The sequence below is a fragment of the Mirounga leonina genome, unplaced genomic scaffold (genome assembly GCF_011800145.1).
Source record: "Mirounga leonina isolate KUSES-001 unplaced genomic scaffold, KU_Mleo_1.0 Mir_199, whole genome shotgun sequence".
Taxonomy (NCBI): Eukaryota; Metazoa; Chordata; class Mammalia; order Carnivora; family Phocidae; genus Mirounga; species Mirounga leonina.
This window is the reverse complement of record NW_023270498.1, coordinates 11,484,666-11,496,926: the sequence shown is the minus strand read 5'-3', so window position 1 is coordinate 11,496,926 and position 12,261 is coordinate 11,484,666. Positions and strand designations below refer to the sequence as shown.

Here is a 12,261-nt window from a genome sequence, read left to right as displayed (position 1 = left end):
ATTTTGTGTGCTTAGCAGTTCTCTTATAGCTCACATTAAGTGCAGCTCTTAAACCCCCCCCACCCCCACCCAAAGAAAATACTTGTTAAATAAGGATTAGACAGGTCAAACACCATTGTAGTGCAAATAGTAAACGATAAAAAAAAAAACAACATTTACAAAATATAGAAATGTTTGGATCCAACAGATGGACAAACATATTCCTTTCAAGTATCTCTCCTTGAAGAAAATAAAAATTAATCAGGTTACTTCCAATACAAAAAAGTCTCTCATTTTGTTCTCTCTCAGGTAAACAGTTTCAAACCTATTAGGTTGCATAGTACTAAGTCATAAGCACCTTAACGAAATGTAACTTGGTATTCTTTGTTCCTTGATTTTGCTCTCTTCCCATTCTTGTTCTCAGATTTTTGTTTTGTTTTGTTTTTAGGTTGGTTTTTTGTTCTGTTCTGCTTTGTTGCAAAACTGGTACAGAAAAAGAAGTGTGACCAGCTGCACACCATTGTTCCCTTACCAGTATGTGTGTGCATGTGCCGTGTGGAAATGCCTCCGTGTGTGTGTGTGTGTGTCTGTGTGTGTGTGCGTGTGCGCACGGGCTGATATACACAGAGAGAGGGTCACACAGACATACCTTACGACCTGGGTAACTGGGTGGGAAAGCGCCTGTAATTGGCTCTTTCAAACTCATGGCTTTCTAGATGCTATTTGGGTTGTGCCAGCCCACGTTATTGCAGACTAGACAAGTCGACTTCGAGGCTCACACTGAAAAGGGGACTGAAAAGGAGGGGACAATACTCCCGTGTAAGCGACTGATGTCATCACCTTGATATCAGAAGAAATGAAGGGGGTGCTGTTCTCCCTCTCCCTCCCAATTCCCGTCTTGTTCACTGCTTCATCTCTGAGCCCTGGCTAAGGAATCTTTCCACATCTTCCTTCATCTGTTTCAGGTTTTGTTTTTAGTTTATTTTTTTTTAATTTCTATTTTTTTTTTTTTTCTGCTTGTTTAACTCAGAAACCTTAAACATTTCTTCATTTTGCCACTGTCTTCTCTGGACAACTCTGGCTCCCGTCCCCCCTGGGCAGGGCGCTCTATGAGCACCCACACTCCTCCACTATCATGTTCTGAATGTCCTTCTTGATGATGTTCTGCCCATCATCATAGTACAGCATGGACATGGGTCTCAGCTTGGTGGGCACACAGCACGACTTGAGGTTGGCGAAGGGGCTGTGCCCCCGCATGCGGTAGTGGTTGATGACCGTCGAGTGAAAGGAGAGCGAGGACCCCGACGTGCCTGCTATGTGGCTTGGGCACTCACCCTCGCAGTAGTTGGCGTGATAGCCGGAGGGAGCGATGATCCAGTCATTCCAGCCAATGTCCTTGAAACTGACAAAGAACTGTTTCTTACAGCAGATGTTGACCTTGCCGTCGCACTCCAAGCCCCGCCGCCGCCGCCGATGGGGGTGGTCTTCAGACTGGCGGGCCTGCAGCATGAGGAAAGGTCTGTGGGACTGCTCCTTGTCCTCCTCTCCCCCTGCCCCTCCGTCTCCTCCGTCCTTCTTCTTCCCTTCCCCCTCCTCCTCCTTCTTCTTCTTCTTGCCCAGGAGCACCAGGCTGGCGCCCGTCTCGTGGCACTGCTCACAGGCAATCCGAACGTCCAGGGAGCTCTTGCCCTGGTCCAGCAACCGCTGGATGCTGCTGGACACCGGGAAGATGTGCCAGGTGCTCTTGCTCGCGTCCACCACCTTTTCCGATATCAACACTTCGTTCCTCTCCTTCGTGAAGCCCCTCTCCTCGGCCTCCTCCCCTGCGTCCACGTTGCCCTGGGGGTGCTTCTGCAAGAGCTGGATGGTGACTTTGGTCCTGGTCCTGTTGGCCTTGGGGACTTTGAGGAAGAGCCAGACTTCGGCCCGCTCCACCACCGACAGGTCACTGCCTTCTTTGGAAATCTCAAAGTGCAGCGTTTTCCTGGTGGTGCCTGCGGACGAAACACAGCACAAGAGAGAGAGCAGGGACACTCGTTAGTTGTGCCGGGGGTCACCACCCACTCGTTTCAGGCACGCGGGCGCCTCTGCCGCGGGCCATCTGCAGCAGGGGTCACGAGTTACCGCCCGCGGGAGGGCAAGGCGGTGTGGACATTTTTAAATGGTCGAGGAAAAAGAGTATTTTTGTGAAAATTATAGGAAATTTACACTTCAGTGCCCATAAATGAAGTTTTATGGGACAACAGTTATGCTCATTTCTTTCTAGGTCATCTATGGCTGCTTTTGCATTAGATCATGGAGTTGGACAGCCACGACAGAGACAGGCCCACAAAGCTTAAAATGTTTGCTCTCTGGCCCTTTCCGGAGAAAATCTGTCCAGCTCCTGGCTCTAAAAAGAAGAGAGCCTAGATCTCAGTCAGTGTCTGGGAGCCTGGGGCGGGGGGCGGGGCGGCGGGGGCAGGTGTCTGCGTCTGTTCACTGCTTAACCTCAGTTTCATCTTCTATAAAATGGGAATGGCATAATGACATTGGACCCACTCGACCGCAGGCTTGGCCTAACCCGGATGAAAACCCACTGTGAGCTCTAGCAAGTTGTGGAAGTGGCGCTATTCCCACAGAAATACACAGACACTCCCCTCCCCCATGTAAGTACGTGGGGTCAGTGCCCACCGAGCTAGCCTCCTCCTCCCTGGCCACGACCTGCCCCACCCCTCCATCCTTTCTTTCCTAGGTCGCTGCAACAGCCTTTTCTTGCATTTGGCTCTCCAGCATGGAGCCAGGCCCCTCTCCAATCATTGCTCTACTAAGCAGGTTTAAAACAGAAACGAGCCAGCCTCCACAGCTTCGCCTTCAACCCCAGCTCTCTCCCAGTGCCCCGTGCTCTGTGGTGCAGCCACATGGTGTTTGTTCGAGGTCAGGTGCATCCCATACACTCTCTCACCGCCAGGCGGTGACCCCTGCCGAGAATATTCCTGCTCCCAACACATCACCCTCAGTGGCTGCCCTTGATAAGGGTTCAGTTCCTGACCCCCTTGGCCCCCCCACCCCCGTCAGTCTGATTTCGGATGCCCCCAGTCTGAGATCCTATCTATCTCATTCACTGTCATGGCCCAGTGTTTACCAGGAACGAGGCAATCACATCTTTAGCATCCAGTGAAGTTACATTAAGCGACCCACTTCCCACTGCTGCGTCCCCCGTTTTTGCCTCCTTCCCTTCCGAATGCAGCTTAATGAGCCCCAATTACAGCGACTGCTACTAACGGAAAGGAAATCCCCACACTGGCGAGACAGTTGGCTTCAGAGACCATTCAGTTCTTGCCTAACTTAAACTGCTCCCTTCTCTTTTTCCATAAGCTCCTGTATGTCTACACATGCAGCAACGTTTACTGTAAGGAGCAGGTGTCCGGACTGGAATTCTCAGATTGAGGAAACATCTTCCCTCGGTGGCACTTTCACCACTCGGTGGTCTATGAAACATGTCCTCTTTGCCCAACCGCCTCCTGCACGCGTGTACCCGCTTATGACTGTCCCGGTGTGCGCGCATCCCGTACACAAATCTGAGAACAGTGTTAGGGAAGGTCATCTTAGAACTCGCAACTCCCTAGGAGGGTCTCCCTGCCTGGATTTCTATAGCGAACGGAAATCCAGCCATACTTATCACTCTCAGCCCTGAGATGTTTACGGTACTATAAATTTTCGGCACAGTTTCAAGTTCTCTGCAGCAGAAGGCAGGCTTTTCTGTGCATTGCACACTGTAGATTCTGTTCTTAATTTAACACACTCTGCACGCTGTGATTCTGATAGTGGTAAATTCACTGAGGCCAGGGCTAGGAAAGGCTACATATGTATACAAAAGATTCTCTGGCATCTTGGTATAAACTTGCTAGCACGCTGGGCTGGGCTCGGTGGTGGTGGTGGTGGTGGTGGTGTGGGGGTTGGGGTGGGGTCCTTTTCCTCCAGCCTTGGGTCTCCAGCAGGAGTTAAAATGAATGATAAAGCTAGGTTTAGAATTAGATCACCAGAGTAGAGAGCAGTTAGAAGAAGGGGAGACTGTCTTTTTTTAGGGAGCATGATTTCTTTTCAAAACGTGAATGCAGTATTCCCCTTTGCTAAAACCTGGTGGGTTTTCTGTTGCTGTTTTTTTTTGGTGGGGGGGGTGGTGGAGGTGGGAAGCAAAAGAGAAGATTCCAGGAAGGAGAGCTTAATGATCTAAATTTAAAAAGACACTCTGCAGCAGATCTGAAGCGGTAGGGTCCTTCCCGAAGCTACCAAGCCCCCCCCCGCCCCCCCCCCGGGACGAGTGTGCAGGCGCCTCCTGCCCTGCCCCGGGGAGAATAGTAACAAGCTACCGGCTGTTCTCCCTTCTGCCTCTACGCAGGCCAGCTTCTGAAACCTTAAACCGTGCAGGGTGCCACTGTAAAGACAGAGAGATAGTAGCTGCTAAATTAGAGAAGCCAGAGGGCACAAGGTTGTGTTTTGTTTCTCTAGGAAAGTGTGTGAAACTGGAGAATCTGACTCGTCCTCAGGATGGGAAAGCTCTCTGGGTTTCAGGTAACTCATTCCCACAGGCTCCTCTCGGCTTTTACCCAGGCTTGGCAGGAGGGGCCGGCGTGAAGGCAGACGGTCCTCGGGTAAAGAGAGGGTCCGGAGGGCAGTGCGGACCAGCCCACGTCGGACTTTCCATGAAGAGAGTCCAGAGCAGTCTACAGATGCTGGGGGTGGGGGCGGGAGTCAGGGTGGGCTAACTGGCCGACATGACACAAGGAGCGAGAGACAGCACATGCAAATTGCTTTTGTAGGGCCAAGGGGGCTGAGGCCCCTTGCTTCCAGCAACAGCCTACAGGACAGCCCCTCATTCCACAAGAGCAGGTTTCTAAGGCATGATAAAGCCCCACCCTTCTTCACAGGCAGCTGTACTTGGAAGCAAATGATTTAGTGTTCCTGAGAGAGGATCGTACAAAGAGAGTACTCATTAGAGGGGGCTCAATCTGTCAGGTGCTGTTATATTAGGATCAGAGAGGCATCATAAAATGACTTTCAACCTGGTCCTGGCTGATAATTAACTGTATGGCATCGCTGGCGTATTGTGGAGAAGGCACAGCGCTGACTTATGCATCGGTTTAATTATCTGAGCTTGAAACACTCTTGTCCCTGTATTCGCATCCATTGCCTGCGTGCTGTATCTCTCCCCCATATTTCTGACATTTGGATTTTCCCCCTGCTAATTGACATGCTGTCGCCTCCTTCTCCTGGTGTCCATTTCTGGAACTGCTATTTGTATATTGCATGATATTTTATCAGGGGAAAAAAATAAAACAGATCCAATTTCATGAAAATGCTGTTGCCATAATGCTCAGGAGACCAGGGGGAAGAGAGAGATGCAAGTCTTCCTAATGTCTACCTTATATGCAGGTACATTTTAAAAGTTCTATTGTATTTGACTTATTAAGCAGTGCAATATTTTTTTTTCCTTTTACATTTAGCTTTCATTGCAGAAGGGGGTGGAGAGAATGAGACAGCTAGAAGCTGAGATGATTAATATTTATCAGGGCTGTAGGTTTCAGAAAGATATTACAACCCTCAAATTTCTTAGGCATGAAAAATAGAACGAGTCACTTGATTCTATTCCCTTTATCTGTATTTTACCTAAGAGAGATTGTTATACCGCAGCGATGCTGTGAGGATGCTCCAGCCTTCAAATCTCTGCGCATAACAATTTGAAAAATGGAAGGAGGTTGCCTGAAACTGAGGTGTTTAGGATCAATTACTAATCAGTTTCAGGTTAGACTTAACTAGCTCCTGCATCAAATCCTGAAATGGAAGCCTTCCCACAATGCTTTGTGAGCAGGTACAGTACTTTACACAGGTGTGCACTGGGTTCCTGCATTATTACCTATCTACCTAGATAGAGCTGTTGGCTTTGCTAACCTTTCATTACCTACTCTCTGATAATATTCTTTTCATCCTCTGTGCTATTTTTTCCCTCCCGAGGCTCGTGAGCAAGGCTTGTATCACAGCCTGCTCTGCCTGAGTAATTCACTAAGAAAGTCCCACGCAAGCCCATGTGGGTGATAATATTTCATCACTTAAACCTCTATGAGCCCGGTGGACACAAAATCAAGGGGAGAGAGAAAGATGCATAAAAATGAGTAGGAGGGATAAAAATGGCCCCTTACAGGGAAGACCTTTGAAACGTTGCCGGGCAGGGGGGGCTTGGAAAGAGGGAAGATCGGAAGCTGGAAGGAAGAATACCCCAAAGCACCTTTTTCCTTTGCTCTTAGAATTTTTCTAATTTTTTAATAACTCAATCATGAAAGCAGGCCTGCCAAGAGTTAAGCAACCAAGCCCCTTGCTGTTCCCATCCCCCACACCAGGACTCAAAATTCTGCTCTTCTTCAAGCCCTGCACCTCAGATCTGTGGGCGTATGAACATTTCCAACAAAATAAGCAACACACACACACACAAACACACACACAGTGTTTCGTTTGTGTTCCGTTTTGTTTTCCTGACCAGGGTCCTGCCTAAAGCATGCCCTTGTACATACGGGTAATAATTATGTCTCTAATGTGAATGTGGAAGATCTTGTTGTTTATAGAGGATTTTTAACTCGCCATGGGGGAAAAGCCTTGTGGTAAAATGCGGCTGTTACTTGAATTTTCCATTCTGCACCCAGATTCCACTGTGCCTAGATTTGGTGCGGTCAATGGTAGGAGCATGCAGGGTGACCAGGTACGCAGGTGTGTTCTCTGAAGCACTAACTTTGCATTTGAACTGTTTCCGGGGGTTTCTGCAGAAGGCATCAGGTGAGATCTTAGAGGTTATGCTTCCCTTCACCTGCAGCCCAGGGTTTTGCCTGCAGCAGGCAGAACTACAAGTCTGGTCATAAATTATCTGGACTGATTTTGTTAGCCTTCATATTTTTTTTCTTAGGATCTGCTATTGAATTTTAAATGCTTGGCCACATTCGGGTGTCTTCCATGTCAATGATGGTGAAATTGAGAGAGAGAGAGAGAGAGAGAGATCAAGGATTTAGTTTCCGAAAAGAAGTAGAAAAAATTCTTAAGATTCAACCCACAGAAATTTCAGAGACTTCTTCCAAAGTTCCTGAGAACTTTTGCACTTTTGATTTTGGATCTAGGAACCAGTGGAGTATGAGGAATTCTGATCTACAGCTCATGCTCGAGTATATTGTAGCCGAAGAGGGGCCAAGACAAATACGTGTTTTCCCTAAAAGTGCCTGGGAAGGTATGACTCCCAGTTCTCCAAATTCGAAAGCGGACTTTCTGCCCTCTGAGGGCCCCCCCACCCCAACTCTGACCCACCTACATCACAGGCCCAAACCACCAGGCATCTTGCTCCTTGTCTCTCCTCCCCCATTTGGCTCCACACTCAGCTCGGAGACAAACGCATGCTCCGAAGCTGTACCCAATTTTTCACAAGGCGGCCAGCAAACGGCCCTTTCCTCCCTGTTGGAAGTCACTTGTCATTTGTCGCTGGTGAAAAGCATTGATAAGACAGGCAAACCAGGCAACGAAATGAGGGGAGATGGAAGGCATTTTGGTAAAAGCCAGGCAGCCAGCCGTCTTAGGGAGAGATGTGTGAGCAGATCAGTGCTGCTGATGATTCATGGTCACATTTCTCCACGCTCTGCTTTGTTTGCTTCTGAAATTTATCATTCCTCTGTCTTCCATAGAGCTCCGGAATGTACACATGTATCACTAGAATCCCCATTTCCTTTCCTCTGTCACATTTACTGTGTCACAGGTAGTCATGTTTCTCCCATCCCATAAAATCCTAACTTTTTCTGGAGGATAAGAGGAAGCAGGGGGCAACTGATAAGCACCAAGATTTGGGCGCTACAGAATGGGGCTTCCAGGAGCTGAAAATGCCTTTCCCTAGATTAACCGCTAAGGAGCAAAAGTCTTTGGAATGCGCCCTCTTGTGGCCGACCGCTTCGCGTTATTCAGAGAAGAAAGTGTGTAACCCCTAAAAGCACCCTTCAGTGAGGGGAAATTGGCAGGAAAGTTCCTTGGGCTGGCATGGAATCTGTGGGAGTCACCTCCACCTTGAGATGGCTTTCTTGGGCTGTGGGGAAAACAGTCATCCAAGCAAGCCTTCTTAGACCCCTGCTTGGGAAGTCTATATCTCTAATTCAACTCTTCTGTAACCGGAATCCTCCAAGAGGGGGAGATTTATGTGTTACTTTCAACAAGACCTGGGCTTTAGTGAGCAATTTCCCATTTCCTGGAGCTTCATTTGTCTTTCTGCCCCCATCTGTTCTTCCACAAGTGCTATAGATTGCTAAGTTGATGACGATAATCAGCATATACATCTGGCTGCATATGAAGACTCAGTGAATATGCTGTTATTGTACACTGACCAGATATTGTCATGGATCACAGCAAGATAAAATAAGATAGAACCATCAAGAGGAACGCTGGTTGCAGCTCCACTGACAATTACAGAGACCTGACTTGACCCTCCCCATCCAGCCCTTCTTTTCCTTTAAGGTCTTAAGGTAGCATTCTGTACCAGCTGTCCGGCTGTAATCTTGGTGAGCAATCTTGGGTGACATGCGTTAAAAAGCATAATTTTTATTTGTTGGGAGAAGTTTCAGAAGGCCCGAGCGCTATTCCTCACCACTTAGTTAATAACAACTCGTATCAGCTTTACAAAGATGGGGCACCTTCCGCCTGAGCCCAAATGGGACAAACTCAGTTCTGAGAGTTCTAGACACTTGAACTTTTTATAGTCCCTCAGCTGCTGGGCCACAGCATGGGCTTTATTTAACCGTCAAGAAGGGTCGAGGCAAAAATTAAACATGAATCCCCCCAACTGGGGAATCCTAAGTTTGAAAGATGCATCTATGGGGATGCATCTGTGGCATGGCACTCGGTGACAGTGACTCACTGGATTCCATGTGGTACAAAATAGTTTGGGGAGGAAAGAAAGATGAATACCCTCCGCTCTTCTCCAAATTCTTACATTTGACATAGTTTGAATATTATTAAGGCTGGGTTATTCCAAAAGCAACAAGACATTTTTGTATATTCAGAGGATAAAGCTCTTTCCTGGTTGGCAAAATCAGCTACAAAATACTCATCTGGTACTCCACTTGGAGAGTAGATTGTCCAGATAGCAATCATTAATTCCGTGGAATCATAGTAAATCAACTCAAAGTTGAAGTGTGAAACTTCTCAGAGGAGAAAAATAAGTAAGTGTGTCATAAACCTTTTCTGTGACTCCAGCAGCTCACCCAAAGTCAAGTTGTAAACTCAACCAGGAGGAGTTTTCCATTACAAACCTTAAACTGGAGTCAACGTGTGAGTCAAATGAATCACCTTTTAAAAAAGTCACTCAATTTCTTTTAAACTAAACACCTAACGGAAAAGTTAAAAAAAAAATGACAAGATTTCATATAAATGAGAAAAAGACGGCCACTAAGATGAAGGCCATAAGTAAGAAAGAATGTGAAAGGTCAAATTCTTTCACTGCAAAACCTCTCGATGCCAAGAGCGTGATTTGCTAGACAAGTCAGCTAGGTCAGGAAGAGAGGCTGTTGCTTGCATCAGGTGTATATTAAAAGTGGTCACAGACATAGGTATACTTAGTCATCGGACGCGGGTAAGGCCAATTGAGTAGGACCTGCAATTAAAGCCATCATGTGTGGTAACTGGTATATAAAAACCTATACAGGGTCCCTTTGTCTGCACAGGGAGCAGACAGACCTCTAGACCACCGGAACCCACTCGCCTCCCCTGGACTCAATGTTAGTAAGCACTTTCTTTCCTACGTTGCCATCAGGAAAGGCGAGTGGCAAGGTGAAACCGCCAACCTGACTGTTTGCTCAAGAAGCTTCAAAAGATAAAGTCATAATGATCATGTCCTTTGGGGCCTGCGTCAAGAAAGAGCTTAGAGGAAGAAAGACCTTCTTTGAAAAGAAGCTTCTGGTGAGAGAGAGAGAGAGGGAGACACTGTCCGGCCGGCAGGCTTGTAGGACATCAGGGCTTCTCTCACCAGGGAAGCCAGGAAGCCAGCAGGCTATCTGCTCCCCCAAAAGGATGCCCAGGTCTGGCATGGTTTTCTTGAAAACAGAACATCTGAGTCAACAGGTTTTCAGGATTGGAAATTCTGAGTGTTGCCTTAATTGTTTATACTGCTGCAGCAAACTTTTAAACAGAAATGCTGGGAGTCCCTGCACGTACTTCACTGGCCATATGCTCCACCAAACAAAACAATGGCATTCCTTTCAAATGGATCTGGCAAGGGATACAATTCTTTAGGCTGGCATTACCATGAAAGTAACAGGGCATTAACACATCTGTGTGCCGGGGGCGTGCATGGGCTTGCAGCATGCGAAGGGTCTGTGTCCCATAACCGTAAAAATAACCTGGCTCCGGGTCTACGGCCACACTCCTGGCAGGTATTTTTCTATTCAGCAACAGGTTAGTGTGGTCCTGAGCCAATGATTAGAATCTATTAAAGTTCTTCCTCTTAAGGATTGAGTGAGAGTTCAGTGTAGTATCTGAGAGCACTTTGTCAAGGTTGCATTCCTTGGCAGAGAGCTCTTAGTAACTTTGCAGAGAACAAAACTCTTTTTTTTTTTTTTTTTTTTTGAGAGAGCAAAAGTCAGTGTTCCAAAAGTGACTGCTGGTTCAATGTCAACTGTCCCCCAAAGTACCTCTTTACTGCCTAGAATGTGATGCCTGTGCTCTTAGAAGACAGAGTTTCTGAAGGTAAAAAGGACTGTCACTAATAAGTATGCCCTGCTTCTCTGGTGTGGCCCCTGACTGGACTTTTAAAGGGAAGGTTTGTTTTAAGACAATGACTTCATCTGTGCCGGTCCACCCCGACCCCACACTCCGCGCCTCCCCCCCATAAAAACTTTGGATGGGGGGGTCCGGAAGCCTCCTGGGCTCCCCCAGTACCCGAAAATGCCCGGGCTTTCCTCGGGGCTGCTGGGATCTGGTTTCAGAGGCAGGGCGAGGGAGCCCCTCACAGCCCGGCTTCCAGCTCCAGATTGGCCCGTGGAGCTTCCTCCGGGGTGACCGGCTGAGTTCGGCAAGTGTGAGCGAGCCTTCTCCAGCCAGGGCTCAACCTAGAATTCCGTTTCTGTGAAGTCCTCTCCCCCCGCCTCCCCTCCGGCCACCACCAGTGCCCAATACCGAATGACCTCCACCACCCCCCGCCCCCGGCGGCGCCCCACGGCTGGGGGCTAGAAGTTCGTCCCCAGACGGTCAGAGCCACGCAGCCCCCACCCCCGATGCCCCGCACCGACCTGCTTCTGCGAACGTGATGATCTCCGAGGTCTGCTCCATGAGTTCATTCATTTCTGCCCTCCTGCCGATATCATCCTCTATCTCTACGTACCCGTTCTCCCCCACTTTGCCCACATGAAGCTTTCGGATAGCGTTCAGAAGCGCCGCCTTGGGCACCGGCTGGGTGACTTCGGGTCTCTTCTTCAAGTGCAGCATGTTTAAAATGTGCTTCTTGACGGCCTCCACCATCTCCGGCTGAGAGTTGGGTACATCCTTTGGGAGGGTGGCCAGCGCACAGGACGGGCAGTCGGGGGCTGCGCCGGGCCCCTCGGATCCTGGGGTGGGGGAACTCCTCACTATAATCCAGCAACTCGCCAACAGAAATCCTCTCAGCCAAAGCAAGGGCATCCTGGCAGCAAAAGTTGTTGTGATTGCCTTTTTTTTAAAGGCCCTGCTTTTCCTCCCCCCTCACGCACAGGTTTTTTTGGTTTTTTTTTTTTTTCCTTTCTTGTTTTTTTTTTTTTTTTTTTTTTTTTTTTTTCCTTCTCCTCTTCAGCAAATTCTCTGGAACAAGAACAAAAAGTTTTCTGTGAAGTTTTGTTTGCAGGTTCCCTCTCTGAAGGCAGTCAGTGCTGTAGGTTTGTGGTTGTCAGGGAGGAGAGTTCTGACTGTCTCCGAGTAAGAGAGAAGGAGGGAGGGAGGGAGGGAGGGAGAGAGGGAGGGAGGGAGAGACAGGGTGGGGGGGGGAGACAGACAGAGACAGAGAGAGGATGGGAGGGAGAGAGACAGGGAGAAAGGGAGAGAGAGGAGAGAAGGGGGAGAGGGAGAGAGAGGGAGGGAGGGAGGGAGGGAGAGACAGGGAGAGAGAGACAGGGAGAGAGAGGGGGAGAGAGGGAGAGAGAGAGAGAGGGAGAGAGAGAGAGAGGAGAGAGAGAACGATTGGTCCTAAGTGAGTGCGTGAATGGGCGAGGGAGGGAGTTTGTCTGTGAGTAGAGGCTGTGATTAGGAAGGGGAGGGACAGCC

At 48.5% G+C, this 12,261-nt stretch overlaps 1 protein-coding gene across 1 annotated transcript; it reads right to left on the bottom strand.

Moving 5' to 3' along the window:
* Positions 1–1,009: 1,009 nt before the first annotated feature.
* On the bottom strand, positions 1,010–11,719 carry INHBA (inhibin subunit beta A). Its single transcript, XM_035026517.1, has 2 exons — positions 11,259–11,719; positions 1,010–1,973 (listed from the first exon to the last, which is right to left on the bottom strand). Exons 1-2 carry the CDS (start codon positions 11,644–11,646, stop codon positions 1,087–1,089), a joined length of 1,275 nt encoding a protein of 424 aa, XP_034882408.1. The 5' UTR covers positions 11,647–11,719; the 3' UTR covers positions 1,010–1,086.
* Between the last annotated feature and the right edge of the window lie 542 nt (positions 11,720–12,261).

Coding starts and splice junctions, on each gene's coding strand:
- INHBA (XM_035026517.1), bottom strand. CDS start 11,646: ATGCCCTTGCTTTGGCTGAGAGGATTTCTGTTGGCGAGTTGCTGGATT. Junction 1,974..11,258: donor CATCACGTTCGCAGAAGCAG/GTCGGTGCGGGG, acceptor TTTCGTCCGCAG/GCACCACCAGGAAAACGCTG.